Source organism: Propithecus coquereli, unplaced genomic scaffold, assembly GCF_000956105.1.
Source record: "Propithecus coquereli isolate 6110/MARCELLA unplaced genomic scaffold, Pcoq_1.0 Scaffold16, whole genome shotgun sequence".
NCBI classification, from domain to species: domain Eukaryota; kingdom Metazoa; phylum Chordata; class Mammalia; order Primates; family Indriidae; genus Propithecus; species Propithecus coquereli.
The window spans coordinates 11897260-11915498 of NW_012140524.1; the positions used below are offsets into that span (position 1 = coordinate 11897260).

General features: G+C 38.0%; 1 protein-coding gene across 1 annotated transcript in view; it reads left to right on the forward strand.

The window, feature by feature from the left end:
* GYS2 (glycogen synthase 2 (liver)) overlaps positions 1-18239 on the forward strand; it is a 98725-nt gene that overhangs the window by 15838 nt on the left and 64648 nt on the right. Inside the window, exons 2-6 of the mRNA XM_012640980.1 lie at positions 1203-1384; positions 6762-6953; positions 9260-9442; positions 14711-14855; positions 16222-16238. Coding sequence (XP_012496434.1) covers positions 1203-1384; positions 6762-6953; positions 9260-9442; positions 14711-14855; positions 16222-16238 — 719 coding nt within the window. The remainder of the gene's footprint in view (positions 1-1202; positions 1385-6761; positions 6954-9259; positions 9443-14710; positions 14856-16221; positions 16239-18239) is intronic.

An 18239-nucleotide genomic window follows, 5' to 3' on the forward strand; every position in this document is an offset into this window, starting at 1 on the left:
CTTCTACCTGGTTACTGAGTTTTGAACCTATCCTGTCAGATGCCTATTACCCTCCCCTTGCATACTCTGCTCCCAACTTAGAGCCTTGGCTGTAATTGTTACCTCTGCTTAAGAAATTTTTCCCCATGACATTTGTTTGCCTGATTTCTTCCTTTTTATAAATCACCCCTTTAAGTGATATTTTATTTGCTTAATTATCAACTTCTCAGCCAGGCCTAATTTTTAATACTGTTGCTACAACCTGCCTTTCTCTTCAAGCTAAATATTATTTTATCCCCATTTAATAGATAAGCTAATTGAGCTTTACAACCATTAAATGAGTCAATTAGTTCAATCTAAGTTGTTTCTAATTTTTTGCCATTATAATGTTTCAATAAACATCCTTATATATGTACATTTTGGCACTCTTTTTATTTTTTCCCCAGGATAATTTTCTAGATATGGACTTGCTGGAACCAAGGGTATGCATATTTTCCAAGAGTATGCATATTTTCTGGCTTTGTGTTTTAACAGTGGTAGCAGCAATGCCAGAGGGGGAAAATGAAACAGGGACTCTAGGAAGGGAGAAATACTGAATGAGTATGAAAAATTTGTATTTATGTCACTGAATTTGACATCAGGGTTGGACCAAGCATCTTCCATCAAAATCTATAAGCTCTTTCCCCTTGAAAAAAGGTACCTTGCTTGGTGCCTTAGAAGAGGAGTGCTCTTTAGCTTGGGAGACTTGCTCATAATTGTAAGCCACAGGGGCTGTTACTTGGACATAACCTTAGCTCCTTCTCGGACCACTGTAGAAGAGGCAAAATGTGATTACTACTGTTGAGGGCATGTGTCATCAGAATGGCTGCTCGTCCTGACTGTGATACTTTAAAGTGAATGAAGCTTTAAGCCAAGTACTGCTTTATTTTATTTGTCTCTTCAGATTTCCTTGAAATGTTTGTACCTCTCTTCTGCTGCCAGCCTGCTGCTCTCTCACATGCACCTAGAAGGGGCTTCCAAATATGCCCAGAACTGAACCGAATAGTAACCATTTGTTAGTGTCCCTTAAAAACATGTTAAATATATTCCTTTAGAAGATTACATAAATTTGTGCTTTGTAGATCTTAAATGGTGACTTAAAAACGAGAACTCATTGTCATCCTTTTCTCACTTAAAATGAATTACTTACATGAATGATAACAGAACTTTTTTCTTTTTAACAGTTGGAGGCATCTATACTGTGATTCAGACAAAGGCCAAAACAACAGCGGATGAATGGGGAGACAATTATTTTCTGATAGGTCCATATTTCGAGCATAATATGAAGACTCAGGTGGAACAGTGTGAACCTGCAAATGAGGCTGTCAAAAGAGCAGTGGAAACAATGAATAAGCATGGCTGCCAGGTAAAGGAACTGACTTCACATTCACTGGGCTACTCTCAGTAAGCTGCTGCAAGAAAATAGACTGCAATTTACATGAACTCACAAGAGAAGATCACGTACCTACTTAGGGAAGAAGAGGAGGTTTGTGAGAAAGATGATGAACTTGATTTTAAATACATTGCATTTGAGGCACCTTGTGGAAACCAAGGGGAAAGAACAATTGGTTTGAAGCACAGCAGGCTATAGGGTAGACATGCTCTTGAGGAAGTCATTGTACGTAAGTTGTAGTTGAAGTCCTTGGTGTTGATAACATTATTCAGTGGAAATTTATAAACCAAAAGCAAAAATTTTGAACCAAACCTTGGAGAATATCTATATGTTAGAGTGTCTACATTAAAAGAAGCCAGAGATTGCAAATGTAGAAGCAAAGCCAATGATGTAGAACCAAGGATGTCCAAATTCTAATCCTCAGAACCTGTGAACATGTTACCTCATACAGCAAAAGGGATTTCGTAGATGTGATTTTGGGATGGAGAGATAATCCTGAATTATCTGGGTAGGCCCAATGTAAGCATAAGGGTCCTCTTTGTTAGGTCCAGAGCCGAGAGGGAGACACACGAAGGCTCAGGTTTAGCAAAATGCTGTTGATTTTGAGCATTTGGGTGCAGACGGCTGGAGGCCGAAAAAAGCGTCCATCCCAGGAAGGGGAGAGCAGTGGGTTTCATAGAGGATTTTTCTGGGGGCAGGGGAGTAAGTAACTGGGCCAGAACAGCCTCTATAATAAATTCTTTTTCCAACAACCAGCTCCTAGGACCCCTGCCCCAGTCATATCCATCCTGCCGCTCCCGAGCAGTTCTTATCAGGCGGGCTAGGGAGGGATAAACTTTGTCCTTATCAGGGGGAAAAAGGAATGCAAGTTCCCCTTTTGCATTCCATTCCTTTGTCTCCCTAGGGGTCTGGCAAAGGCTACTTGCCTAATACTCTTAAGAGGAAAAGAAGTAGAATTAGAATCAGAGAGGAGATGTGACAATGGAAGCAGAGGTTAGAGTGATGTGCTTTGAAGATGAAAGGTGGAGCAACAAGGAAGCAGGTGGCCTCAGGAAGGAGAAAAAGGCAAGAAAACAGATTCTCCCCTAGAGACTGCAGATGGCATGTGGCTCTGCTAACATGTTAATTTTGGCCTGTGAGGTCCATTTTGGACTATTGACCTTCAAATCTGTTAGATAATAAATCTGTGTCGTTTTAAGACACTAGGTTTGTGGTAGTTTGTTACAGCCACAACAGGAATAGTGATGTCAAGGCAAGGGAGGAGAGAGTTTTAAGCATCAGCGAGGGATGAAGTTGACAAAGCATTGAACCAGGGGGAATTGGGTTTGGCAACATTCAGGTCGTTGGTAATATTGGTAATATTGCTAAGTACAATTTCAGAGAAGGGGAGGTTAAATTAGATTGCGGTAGGTTAAGGAATGAATTAATGGTAAGAAAAAAAGATACGGAAGTTGTGGCTATGAGATTTTTCTGTGATGACGAAAGAGAATAAAGTAGTTGCAGGGTGATGTGGTCTTGAGAATTGGTGTTTTATTAAATATGGGTGAGACCTGAGCATATTTATTTGCCCTAAGGAAATATCTAGCAGACAGGGAGAAGTTGAAAGTTCAGAATGAATGGATGATTGAAGGGAGTAAAGTCACCAAGGATGGGAGAAGGAACAAGATCCAAAGCAATATTGAAAGGATGATTCTTCATGCCTTTCACTCACACAGGAACTAAAGGATGAATGCAAATACTAGAGATAAGTTAGTAAAGAATTCAGGATGATCTCACCCAATGTTTTTTGGTGATCTTACTGAGGTAGGAGTTAAACCTCATCTTATGAGGCTTAGGAGGCTAGTGTTGAAATAAGAGAATTTGAAGGAAGAAGTTCTGAAAAACTGTTCAAGGAATACGTAAAAGAATTTGTGGATATTTTTGAGATGTAGTCATGACCCTTCAGTGGCACAGATATACATGACTGTGACTTTCTCAGGAGCAATCCACAACCTGAGTGGCAATGCAGGAAGTTGAATAGATGGAAATCTAGTGTTATTTCTAGCATTCACTCAATGGGTCAAGGTGGCACGGTATTGAAGGTAATTCTGAGAATCGTTGAATTAATAGTTGAATCGATGGGCCATTGTATTGAAATGGGTAGAAAACGAAGCAAAGCTAGAAAGGAGGTGATAATGCAGGAGAAAATGGAGGCTTCCAGGAACTAGAGGTCTTACAGGGGAAAAAGAAAGAATATAGACACTGGGAGAAACAATGTGAGAGAAGTAGAAGTATAGAAGTTGTGGTCAGGTAACAGAATGCCAAAGTGAAATGTCTTAGAGGAGGAACAATTTGGATTTTGATAAGGATCATGCAGCCATGATCTTGGGTGGCTGAAATCAGGTGGACATGAAGTTCTTCTAAGTCAATAAGGTCAAGTAACTATTAACAATACCAGGTTAATTGTGCAGCATAAAAAAACTTTGAAGTTGCTTAGGATAAGGTCAGAAAGTAACCAAGTGATTAGTAGAACAAGGAAAGGTAATATAGGTAATATATTTGCATAACATACATTTCAAAGATGTTTTTACACACAAATAAGGAATAAGGCTTTACAAATTTCAGTGAAATTTAAAAATAGTAACTTTCCTTCATACTCATTCCAGGAATATAGTTTCTGGGGGTGAATAAATGAGAATCCCTCACCTGAGATATCTGTGCAGGCAATGGGGTCTAGAAGGTACATGCAAGGTTTAAGGAGTAGAATGTGTCGTTTATAAGGGAACTTGAGGTCCCGAGAGTACCAGGAAAATATTTCATAGAGAAAGTTAGGACAGTGATAGAAGGGTGCGTCTTATACTATTGGGACAAAAGTAAATGAGATGTTACAAGGGGCTCTCATTTGAAATTCTTGTGAAGGAAGGGAGATGAGAAACACAGTGGAACTGATCGGTCTCAGGATTCTACATGGATTTCTGGTGTAAGGATGTTTTCATGTTGTAGCCAAGAACTGACTAGAAGTCAAGACAAGCTACTTTACACTGTCTCTTTGTAGTTTCAACACTTCTCTGTGACCTTAGGTCACTGTATCGTATGGCACATATTAGGCAGTCAGCAAATATTATATAATAATATTACATATTATTAATAATGTATAAATATATGAACCAGTGACTTTCACAAAGATAAAACTATTAAAAAGTTGTTTGGGGCTGGAAGAGTGGCATGATAAACACTAAATTACAATGGAAACAACTGACGCATAATGAGGGTCTTTCAAGGTTGGCCAAGGAAGGGTCAGGGGAGAAACATCACCACACATGCCTGAGTCCCATGGGAGGAGATGGCAATTAAATTGGGCTTCCAAACTGTGCAAAATTCAGCCACAGGTCGAGTTGTAGTGTCAATAGGTAAGCAATGTGAACACACTCAGTTTTCTAGAGAGGCCTAGCTACATCAGGACAGAGGCTCTTAGCTTCTGTTGAGTTCCAGAAAGGATTTAAGGTAGTTTATTAGGTGGCATATCATGTAGTAGGAGAATAAACACAAAACAAAAATTAAAACAAAGGAACAAGTAGATTACTATAAAAATATAGAGAACAAAAGGGAAGTTAAAACTTGTATATACAAGTGACTATATATTAATACTTACAATTGGAAAAAATTTGAGATAGCTAATGCACTAAAAGTTGCACAAGATAAAACATTTAGGAATCTAAGTCAATTTGAAGAAGGTAATAGAATTAGACTTTGAACTGCTAGATTAAAAAGATAATGTATCTTGGGCAACACGTTTAGTTAAGACCTCTGGTGGCAACAAACATTTCGAGTCATTTTTTTTTTTTTGATAGGAGTGATAAGATAAATCATACACATTGTTTACAGAAACAGCTTCTTTTCTAGCAGGAAATATTGTAAGTCCTGTTTCATAAAGGAGATTAAGTGACACTGTAGAAATTACATCCCACAACCCAGGTTGTTAAAAATAGAGAACATTTCATGACTCTGTCATAAACACATAGGCTATAGTTCAACCCTATATCCATGAGCTTAAGATCATAGGAGGGCTGTGTGTGTGTGTGGTCAAGTACTGTTTATTTTAGAAGCATGAACAGTGGAACTAGGAAGGAGTGATAAAAGCAAGGCAGAAGTCTCCCTGACAGGCCAGATCCAACACAGGCTCTCCCTGTGTGACCAAGGCCATGCCAGGAGACCCTATCAGCCTTTTCCTGCAAGGAAAGCGTGTGAGGACAACCTGGGCAGAGACTACAGAAGAACAGAGATTGCATAATCTAGGTCTGTTGCTTTTATGCAGGGAACGTGGCCAGTGTTCCCTGCAAAAAACCAGGTCCCTTTGGTAGAGTTGCAAGGGATAAGAAAATAATAGAGAGAAGTGGAAAATGGAAGAAATAAAAGAATACACTGAGACAAAGATATAGTTTTATAAGTTTATAAAGATTATAGGCAAAGTGGGAGCTCAGGGGGCTCAGACCTCTCTGTTGGTCTCAAAAGCCCCGAATGAGGTCTTACATGGTAACTTATAGAAAATAGTGAACAATTGTCAGGGGTAACAGATTTACATAACAACAGGTAGTTCCTCTCAGGTTAACAGATTTTCAAAAGGCTTTTACAGAAGGCTTCTACAGGTTCTTTAACTAATTCTATTTACGTGAGCAAATGGTTACAAAGTCTTTCAAAGGTGAATCTCTAAGTTCTAAGGTAAGTTTATCATTTAAACAGAGGGGTTAAACAGAGATATGTAAGCTCCATGTTTATTAGGTTATTGTGAATGGGGACAGGTAGTCTAGAGTGGTTTAAACAAAGGCTTTGCTTTTAGCCATTCGGGAAGCTGTCGTTTCCGGGAAGCTGTTTGTTCCGGAGGGCACTCCATTGTTAGCTCTCAGCCTATAGTTTTTAACAGATTCGCTTGTACTTTACAAAACAAATCCAATTCTTTAGGTCTGAGAAATGTGGCGCCTCGTGGGATACAGCCGCTACTGCCTTTCAGAGACGCCCTTCCGAGTGTAACAGCATTCGAAATGCAAACCAACACATTCACATATTCTTTCAGGGCAAAGCTCTGTAAAACTCTTAAGACAAATCCTGTCCCCAAACACGTTTAATACTAATTCATGGAGTGACACTTTTAAATGACCAAATTTAATGAAGGGCAAGAATTTAGAGATTCTAGATGAATGCATGTGTGCAAATTCCAGCCTCAGGTTCAAACAGCAGACACTATGTGTTATCACTACTCTTTTCTATGTAGCTTTGAGTTCTACATACACTTTATATCCTCCGAGCTCAATTACAGTTTCTGCTCTTGCAATACTTAATATTAGTATATGGCTGTGTATTCTTTATATGACAGGTACATTTTGGAAGATGGCTGATTGAAGGGAGTCCTTACGTGGTGCTCTTTGACATAGGCTATTCGGCTTGGAACCTGGACAGGTGGAAGGGTGACCTCTGGGAAGCATGCAGTGTCGGCATTCCTTATCATGACCGAGAAGCCAATGACATGCTGATATTTGGATCTTTAACTGCCTGGTTCTTAAAAGAGGTACAGTTTACTGCATAGTGTCACAACAGAGGAGCAGCACAACTGCGCTCAGTGCACGGCAATGATCCCATGATCTTTGGATTAAGACCATTTTTGAGGTGATGCTATTATTGCTTGTCCTAATACATTTTAAAGGAATCTGAGGGCACGTTCCACATTCCTCATACCAAAAACCAGCCTTTGGAACAGAGTAATAATGATGCTTATTACTGTTTACCTCATGTCAGATTTAAATGGAATGATGTATATAAAACATTGAATTATATCACCTGCTACGTAGATGATACTCAACATTTATGCAAGAAATAAAGAGATCGTATATAATACATCATGTACTATGTAAGTGAATTCTAAAATCCTAAGAGTGGCAAACAGCTTGAAATATTCTGTTTGTTTATGCGTAAGTACTTGTGCAACTAGAGTGGCTTTTAGATATGTTTGTTATTTGCTAAGGGCTGAAGTGGTCTTGGCAGTTATTGAGGAGTTCTTTGTAGGGGAATATGCCATAGATGTAAAAAAGCAAGAGCATTGGAAACCAGTCCCTGTAAAATGAGCCAGGTCTGCACTCTCTTAACTCCTCAAAGTCTGGCAGTCAGATTTCTTTGCATCCTTGCACTGCCTCAAGATGATTACATACAGCCCCAGAACCGGGTGGTAGAAGAGCCCCCCCCTAGCACAGTGGGGGGTGTGGTCTAAGAACAAATCACAGAATTGTATGTCGGGAGTGTGTTTCCCTTAACCCATCTCTCCTACTGATGAAATCACATTCCACTCACCATAAAAAATTGCCTTGAAATGAAGGGGAAGGTGGACAGGCAACCCTATTGCTTCATTTTGGTGGTGACAGTATAGGACAAGACGGGTGAGAGTATCGTCACACTTAGTGTATGCTTAGTGCACAGAATCTGGCCTAATGGCAGATATGCAGTCTTGTTGTAGCTCCAGCTGGTGGGACCAACTCTTCCTCTACAAACTGCCTCCCTGAGCCACTACCCCAAGGCTGAGGCCAACCACCAAGTGGTGTGTGTGTGTGTATGTGAGCGCGCGTGTGCACGCATATGTGTCTGTGTGTTGTCATCCTTTCTGTTACAGGGAAATAGAGGGGATAGAAGCAAGAAAGTGAGAGTCCCAATTTTCTCTAAAATAAAGCAGTTCCAAAAATAGAGATTTTCTTTAGTTCGAAGGGTAAATAGAGACATCGAAAAATCATTTAAGACTACCCTGTAAGCCCTGTTTCTGCTGCCACCTCTGTGCAGCTGTTAACAGCTGTGAGTGCTGCTGCTGGTCTGGACAACTGGTCGTGGTCATGAGGAACTTTTTGAAGATCAGGTACTTTGAAGTTCAAAGGACTTGGCCTAAGTCAATGTTTCTGAAACAGTATTTTCTTGGAGCAGTATTAGCAGAATCACCTGTAAACTTGTAAGATATGCAAATTCTTACCCCCAGCTCAGAATATTAGATTATCTGGGAGGAGAAACCAGATATCAGTGTTTAACAAGCTTTCCAGCTGATTCTGACATACACTAAGTGTGATAACCACTGTTCTAGGTTAACTCTCCAAACTTCCCAGTTCTCTGCCCAGCCTTCCTGAATTCAGATGTTTTGCTACTCCCTTCTTTAAGGAAATGGACCACTTGTAAGGGGAGTGAGTGTGAACTTTAATTTTTTGTAAGAATGAAACAAGGTAACTTTAAGGAGAAGAGACTTGTGCCCCACCTGGTTTGGTTTAGTGAAATTAGATCTGGGTTGTCAGTGTGTTATTAAGTTGCTATTTGATACTAAATAAGTTATTAGCCTCATTCTCCCTAGTTCTATATTCTTAAAATAATATGTCAGTAAAAATTATTTTGGCATCAAAGAACAGAAAACTCAAATTAGATGGACTTAAAGGTAGAGTCACTTATTACTTATTTAAAAAGAAGCTAGTAAGTGGGTAGTCATAATTGATTCCACTGTTCAGTGATATCTTCAAAAATATTATTTTTGCTATTATTCATTCATCCATTAATGAACATTTATTGAGTGATTGCTTTGCATTTATTCCATTTATTAGTATTAATATTATGTGTTATTAATATTACCGTTTATTTTACTGTGAATACAAAAATAAACCTGATCCATCACTGAGAGGATTGAGACATAAAAATACATTGGCTTTATGATCATACCACTGAATCCTATAAAAACATTTATCCTTATGCATACTTAGACCCATTTCAATTGCAATAAAATTGACAGACACCACGTGGGCCACGATTTTGATCAAGCTTCATCAACACTTTTCTGAATGCTTTTTTCTGACGTAGGTGACCGACCACGCAGACGGGAAACATGTCATCACCCAGTTCCATGAATGGCAGGCCGGAACTGGATTGATCCTTTCTCGAGCTCGGAAACTTCCTATCGCCACGATATTTACAACCCACGCCACACTACTCGGGAGGTATCTCTGTGCGGCAAATATCGATTTCTACAACCATCTTGACAAGGTGAATAGTCCTTCCTCCTCCCCTCTCACCCACCCTTCTTTCAGACCACTGAAGCTGAAGGGTAAGTATTGATCTTTGCATTTCATCTGCCAGCCAGATGGCAGCAATGCCCTTTTAGCTAGTCACTATTCATGACAAAGCTTCCCCTGGGGTGACAGACAGCTCATATAGTTTAACTTTGTTCAGATTGCAGTATAGAGGTGAGAAGCCTGATTTCTGTCCTACTTTGGAGCAGTAGATCCAGAAAGATGTGGTAGGAGCAAGACACTGTGGACATAGGACTGGGCTCTTGTTCTACCCTGCAGCTTGGGAAACGCTGTGAAGACCCTGGATGCACACACAGCTCTGAGTGGCAGGTAAAGAGCAGGGACTCTAGGTGTACAAACTTGCATTGTGAGTCTTTCTTTCTGTATCCTCCAAGCGAACAATTGATTGGAAACCACGTAGGTCGATAGGTCAGATTTTTCCTCTGACTCCACAATACATAAATGGAGTTCTCTGTTTGGACAGCAGTTACTGAAAACAGGGATGTAGGTCCTGATGACCAAACAGTTTGCTCATTTTATGAGACTACCTATTTCAAGACCTCCAAAATCATTCAGTTTTGATTTCTTTCTTCTATTTCCTATTAGTTAAATCAGATTAATAAAAGTATGTCTTTTACATCATCATGTCAATAATATTAACAAAACATTCGAGTACCATATTCAGGGGTTTTGCAGATTTGGTATCTATATTAACAATCAAATTGATTTAACAATTTAGGGTTCACTTTCACCATCAGGAAAATCGAAAAGTTGAAAAATTGACTTCCAAAGACTTTCCCAGTTTAAAAAGTTCTAGGATTCTATGACACAGAATATGTGTGTGTGTGTGTGTGTGTGTGTGTGTACATAAATAATACTCAGATAAAGATTCTGGGAAGTTGCAGTACTATCTCTTTTATCTTTTATCTCTTGCACTTTGATGAGTGCAAGAAAGTTCTTTCTGGAAAACATTTGCAGAACAATGAGTGATCCTAATGAGAGCTTCCCTATAAAAAGGTCAGCCTAACCTAAAGGTCAAATTATAAACATAAAGCGTACATTCAAAATAGACACACCAAGGAATTCAGAAAGCCAGAAGGTGGAGAAGTTTCCCGATGTTGTATGGTAATCGTAGGCTAATAAGGGAAAACCAGTGATCTGTGATAAGCTCAACAACCGTGTTTCCTGGAGAGGAACAGACTGATTTCTGTCAAAGAGAAAATATTAGAATAGCATATGGAATAGTTCACTTCAGAATACTTAAGAATCTTTTATAGTAAGAATTAATTTAAAAAACTAACTAATACACATTGGATAATCTTATTTGTTCTTAAGGAACAAATGCATTACAGTATATAGTTACATATTATAACCTTATCCTTTTGGTAAAAGGTCTGTATTTGTATCATACTATCTTCACATATGATTATGTATCTCCCTAGTTTAAAGCCCCTCATGGGTTGATACATGTAAGCTTAGTCAGAACCCAGCACATTTTTCTAGTAAAATATTCTTCCCAGCAGAGTGACTGGTAGATAATAAGTAGGAAAGAACTAGGTTTTGAGTCAAATTCATAATCATTTTTCACAACAGCAGTCCTCATAAGCACGCTAGGTTTAGAATTTGGGCAATATATAAAAACACAAAGTTTTTAATGTGCTGCCCAATACATAAAATTTGTATTATATGTATTGAGTAATACACAAATTTTTTTATTGTTTTATTATTTTTACTTGTTTTTAATTTTTATTCATTTTTTAAAAATACATAAAATTTTTATTTTATGTGTTGAGCAATACAAAAAATTGTTTTTTAATTATGATAAGTTGTGAAATGATTATTTGGATGCTAGAACCACGGCCTGTCCCACAGGGCTGTTGTCCAGACATTTTCTATAGCCTGGCCTTGGCGACAGGCCTCTGGTAACGGGACGCCCAGAGGTCTCCTGGGTCCCTGCTGTGGGGACCTGGGGGCTAATGAAGGATGACTCTGGGGCCTGACATGACAGCTCAGTGTGCTCCAGGAAGGTGGGAGCAGAGACTGACCGGCAACTGCTGTGTCTTTTGTGCAGCGATTACAGTTTTCCTCTGACCAAACTTTATATACATGAAACATTTTTAAAAGTTCAACATAAGGAATGAGTCATAATTTAGTCTGTGATGCAGAACCTGGGATCAGTTTCAATAAGTTCTGACTCAGGCAAATAAAAATAGGGCAAACATGAGAACAAGAATAAAAGAATTCAACTTTTGTAAAAAGTTGTGAAAGTAGAAAGATTAGAACTATTTTACTCAAATAATAATTGCTAATTGAAAACACTTTTTGTTAATAGCCAATCCACAAGAACCCCGATGTTTGTTTAAATTATCAGTAAAATTCTTTGGCTAGAATAGCATTTCAACCATTTTCAGCCAGCATATGAATTTTCCGAGAACCTCTAAGATGTTGCCAAACTCATTCTTTTAAGTCCAGCCATTGGTTAATTATCCCCTTGACTATAATGGCTAAATAACTAAAGCTTTTCTCTTACGGCCTTTAGTTTTCTTACGTCTTACCCCATTTTTTTTCAATATCAAGAGAATTTCCTGGATAGGAAACTGAGGACAGTGTCATTTGGAATTAGAAAATGGGGGAAGGAAACCATAGACAATTATTCAATAGATTTTAACTTTTATTCTGACCAAGTTTTGAGCTAGTCAAGTTCAGTTATAGGGTTGCCCTCCTCTGTTGCATGACTGTGTTTTACTGGTTAATATATACTTTACCTCATTCTTTGTTCTTTTACCCAGAATTCTATAAAAAGTTATGAGATACATGACAATGCAAGAAACTAAGACCCATCGTCAAAAGAATCAGGTCCAGTCAAATCAAAACTCCTTCACCATCTCTGAAATACCAATTTTTTAAAAAACACAAATTAAAAAAAAAAAAAGAATCAGGTCCAGATGTGTCCTAGACAATGGAATTACCAGACAGATATTTTAACATATGATTTTAAATATGTGGAAAGGCAGACAACATGTGAAACAGGGTTTCTGTAAAGCCACAAATGTGGCCATACAAACTATAGGCCTAAAAGATAGGGACCCCCAGGGGACCAGGGAAAGGCAAAAGCAGACACATATACCTGGCCTCATCCAGACCTCTTCTGGGCTTGCCAGGCCCCTTCCATCCTCCCCCTGTATTTTTATATACTCCAGTTTACTCACTTAGAAAACCTATCTTCCCATCTCTAAATGTCCACGTTAAACGCTATCTCATCTGTGAAATATTATTCTCAACAACAACAATATAATAATAACAGCTAACGTTGTTGAGCACTTTCCATGTGCCAGGCACATTTCTAAACATTTGACACGTGTTATCTCATTTGAAATTCACAAAAACTCAATGAGATGGAAAATATTTCATACTTCTTTCCAGAGTTATTTTTTTTAAACATAGCCTATGCTTTAACCACACCACTAAATGAAGCCTTTTAGCGTGGTTTTCCATTGTGTGCAGAACAAAGGCTAACTTCCCAGTCTCATCTTCAGGAACTTTGGTAATCCGGCCCTATGACATCCCTCCAGCTTCTGTCTCTTACATTCTACACCCAATGATAGAGTCACCTCGGATGTCCTGCTATTTTTTTGCACAGGCCGTAATACTTTATATACTTATTCTTTAGAGAAACCAATTTTTCAGCTCAAAATAACTTTCCCCAAATTACAGTTTCATGTCTTAGTCCAAATACCATTTTAGTCATCCAGTTATGGTCCTGGCACTTCAAAATCTTACATTCTAGAGGTGATACTGACAATGCAAACACTTACCATATAGTAGGAGATACTTTTCCCTGTCCTCAGCTAGAATCAGTGGTGCTCTGATCCTATACCTCATTCAGAACATACTCATTTCTGCCTAACTTTTACCTGTTTTCCCACTAATTTGTAAGCTCAGTAAAGTAACAGATACACATAATTACTCAACAAATGTTGGTTAAATGAGAGATTTGATTAAATGCACCAGACAAGCCATATTAGAGCTTTTAAGAAAATCCCTGCTAATCCAAGCATGCCATATAGAGCCCCGATTCAAACATTTGCAGAGAGATGATTGCAAATATTACAGTCATGAAAGAATGCTCTAGGAATTTCCTTGTCCTATTCATTAGAATCATGTAATGGGTCTTTTTCTCTATGTAATGCTATAATTATTGGAAATGACTTGATAACTGGAGTCTAAATGATGTAAAAGCAGATAAGAGTACAAGAGTACAAGGTTTGGAGTCAGACTCATCAGGGATCAGTTAAGGGTTCTGCTAAGATATTTCCTAGGAATGTGATCTTGGACAAGTTTCTTGACCTCTACAATGTTTAATTTCTCTCTATATAAGATGTGGACAAAATATATGTCTTGGTGGTTTATGAGGATTAAATGTGATATTATGCTTAGAGGAGTGCCTGACATAATACTGTTGAAGAGCTACTAATAATCTTTACTATAAAAAGCACTCTGCTGATATAATGCCAGAAATTCTATACACTATTTTTTCTTAGACACTGCTAGTTTTATACGCAGCTATGTGAGACACAACATTCAGTGACTAAGTGAAATGGCAAAAGCTCACTATTGCCGATTATTTAAGTGATTGTTGGAGATTTGGCTTTTTTTTAAGTTGAGGCGCCCAGAATGATAGCTGATTACACAATCTAACACAATATCTAATTGGAATATTTATACACTCTTTGAAATTGTAAAGTAAAAAGATTATATAACTATGGAAAAGCATTTGTCTTTTCTCTTTTTCTGGTTCCCTTTCGGTGAATTAAGGATGATAATAATTATCCTTATTTTCAATGTCAAGTTTAATGTCAGTTCTGTTTCATTGTTCACGGGGAAAATATGATAAGGTCTTTGGGGAAAACAATTAGCTCAATATTTATAAAATGTGGGATATGTAAAAGTATAATTAAAATGCCAAAAATTGAAGAATTCTATCTGATTACAGCGAAGTGGAAACATCATTTACTTAGGGGGTTAAATAGCTGTTTAGAATGAGAAATAAAGTAAGTAACGCCTTTTTAAGCATAAGTAGTTATGTATTTTGGCAATGGGTTTAATAAAAATTTTCATTACTTTTTTGTGATCATAAAATTTTGCAAAGCCTTGAGGAAAGATAATTTGTGAAATGTGTGATTTTGTTTTGCTCGTGTAGAAGAACAGTGCAAGCAAATGTGTGTTTGTTTGTTTTTAACAGTTTAACATAGACAAAGAGGCTGGGGACAGGCAGATTTACCACAGGTACTGCATGGAGCGAGCCTCTGTTCATTGTGCTCACGTGTTCACCACAGTTTCTGAAATAACAGCAATAGAGGCAGAACACATGCTGAAGAGAAAGCCTGGTAATTATTATCCCTGAATTTGTCACCTATCTTTCTGTGCCAAATGACATTAGAGTATGAGGATTTTGTTTTCCTGGCATTAAAGTAGTAGCTAGAGAAGAATTGCATTCACTGTTTTCTCCCATATCTTTACATGTATTTTAATTGTCAATTTCAGTGGGTTTGCAGTGAAACCAACACTAAGCTACACCTGGAACATAGTAAGTGTTCAATCTGTGCTTGTTGAACACATGAGATATGCTTGCAATGCCCTAGGTGTGAACTGCGTTGCCATAATGACTTGGTATGTGTAAGCAAGCTGAGTTGACTCTTCTCTTTTAAGAAAATGAAAGCCAAGAAAATATCAGAAATTTGTGTGAAACTGTCCCAGTTCTCATCCTGTAACATTGCCTTGTCTGTCCTGTTTAGTAGAAAACAGTTGTTTTACCTCCTAGCCCGCCTTGCAAATTTTCCTAGGAACTATCCGTAAAACCAACCAGAGTTGGCAGTGCAAAGCAGCATGCTCATAAAATATAACCATATCACCTGGCCACAGATGATTGGTCCAACGGTAGACACCTGACATAAGCTGGGCCAATCAAAATGCTCCCATTCAAATGAGTTTCTATACTTTTATATAATGGAATGTCAGCTTTGAAGCTATTGGCAGCATCCATTTTTCTCTTCTGTTGCACTTGATGCAAAGAAAGTTAAACTACAGTATAGTGCTGTAAGAGCAGAAACAGACTGAGAGAGAAGACTGTTTACAGAGGTTCTCCACAGTGATTCAGATCATATTTTATTTTATTTTATTTTTTCGAGACAGAGTTTGGCTCTGTTGCCCTGGCTAGAGTGTCGTGCCATCATCCTAGCTCATAGCAATCTCAAATCCCTGGGCTCAAGCGATCCTTCTGCCTCAGCCTCCCGAGTAGCTGGGACTACAGGCATGTGCCACCATGCCCGGCTAATTTTTTATATATATATATATATATATATATATTTAGTTGTCCAGATCATTTCTTTCTATTTTTTAGTAGAGACGGGGTCTCGCTCTTGTTCAGGCTGGTCTCGAACTCCTGACCTTGAGCGATCCACTGGCCTCGGCCTCCCAGAGTGCTAGGATTACAGGCATGAGCCACCGCGCCCAGCCTCAGACCATATTTTAAAGTCATTCTTGAGGCCCAGCTTAATCTTTGCTATGAGACACTCCAGCATTCTATTAATAAAGTCCTCATTATTATACTTAAGCTGGTAATACTAGGTATTAGTATTAGTTGCAACTAACACTTAAGCCAGTATTAGTTGCAACCAAATGGTGCTAAGTAATATATCCGTCTTGCTTAATTCTTCTGGTTTTGTCTCTAGTTGTCTTTCTTTCATATACCAGTTGAATATCTAGAGGAGGTATTTTAAAGTGCTAGACTTATAAAAACAGAACAGATAAAGAGTGCAAGTAATTTGAATGACAGCAGCATTAAGATCCTATGGTATTCTTTTTTCTTTCCAAGGATTCTCTTGGATTCTTACTCTCATGCCATTTACAGGCATACTCCATCAATATGCTCATTTCTTTCTTGGTTCTGCCTTTTCTCCTGTTGACAGTATCTTTTTCTGAGCTTACAAAAATGCTTTATTTTTTTCTATTCTAAAATGAAAATTTCTCTTAAGGCTGCTACCCTGTCAAACATCTATACAATTTCTTTCCTGCTGCCAAGTATCTTGGAAAAGTAAACCATAGTTGCTACCTCCACCTACTCAATAGTCCCTTGGACTTTGGCTTCCAGCCTCCAACACTGGCCTGTAATTGCTTTTCCAAAAATCACTGAATTCAGGGTTCTCTACTTTTTATAATGTTCCATGACATCCCCTAGCATTTAAAGGTGATGAACACCTCTATCTTTCCCTTACTTTTCATGACATGGTGCATTCTGAGTTCTCTCCAATATGAATTTTCTCCAGTGCCTCTAATAGTTTTTCTACTTTTTGCTTTCTCCAAGATTATATGCTGGGTCCTGCTTTCTCTATATACTATTTTCTTAAATTTTTGTCTTCTTAGGTATATAGCTACAGAGTAGTGGTCAAACTTTGTGCCAAAATTTGCACCAAAATGCCTGAACTCAGTATCAAAAATGATTTTGTGTTGAGTATACGGTACTGGCTGTGTGACATTGTAAAAGTTGCTTAAGTGCTCTGTGCCTTATCTGCATAATGTGGATGATAATCCTATCTCTTATCTAGAATTGTTGCAATAATTTAAAGAGGTAACACAATGGAAAAACTCAGCTCCGTGCCTGGTCCATTGCAAAGGAAATGTCAGCAATTATTATTTTGTATGTATCACTGACTAGGTTTTCCCGAGTTCCCGCCTATATTACTGGCTACCCACAAACTAACTTCTTCTGGAAGTTCCACTCAACTATAAACACTGCGGTCTAGTCCACTTCAGACCAGTGGTAGAATCATGTGGTGGCTCTGAAGGGAATTGTGAAATCTCTGAACATTTAGTGGTTCCAGAAGGTCAATGGTCTTTTGGTAGATCATTAAACATATACACTTTTCCAAGAGCATTTGGGAAAAACAAGCATCATGTAGTATAACTATGACTTTGTATTCTCTAGTTTTTCATGGAGTTCTCCCCAATTAATAGAATAACCACAACTACAATGCTGAGGGCACAGCTCCAGAGCAAGAGGCAAATGTTGGTTGGGTCAAATGCTCGCATAGGAGCAGATATTTTAAAAAATATCACTATATACTAATTGTCAAAGACCTATTTATTACTGTATTCTTATGATTCTACCATAAATTTGACTCAGAATATTTTTTGATATTGAAAAAGCAATATTTGATTTAACACATGGAGTGAAGGCAATATTATGAATCTATTTATTACAAATACACAGTTGAATACAGCATATACCATAAATGTCATATGTGCCTTTTTTTCCTATTTGTCGTTTGCCCTTTAATATAGTTACCAAGAGTTTTGCAATTATTGATTTTTTGAGCCCATGCTAATACCTTAATACGAACTTTAGCTAGTACTATACTTGAGTCAATGTTTTTCCTTTGTGTTGGCATTGCCTAACATCAGAAAGGTGGACAACAACACTGACGTTGTTTTCTGCTTGGGAATAACAGCAAGAGATTAGTAACCAATGTTGTTTCAGGGAGAGGAAAAAATTGAGGAACAGAAGTAGAAGGGAGACTTTTCAAGGTATATATTTTGAATTTTTGAAATTTAAATGATGTGAGTATATGACATGTGCAAACCAATTCTACTTACATAAACTAGTTAATTAATTTTACTAATTAATAAAATTAAATTTAGAGCAATACCAACTACTGAGTCGAACGCCTCACAAATTGAAGATACTCTTACTAGTGTAGTAAACATTGAGAGGA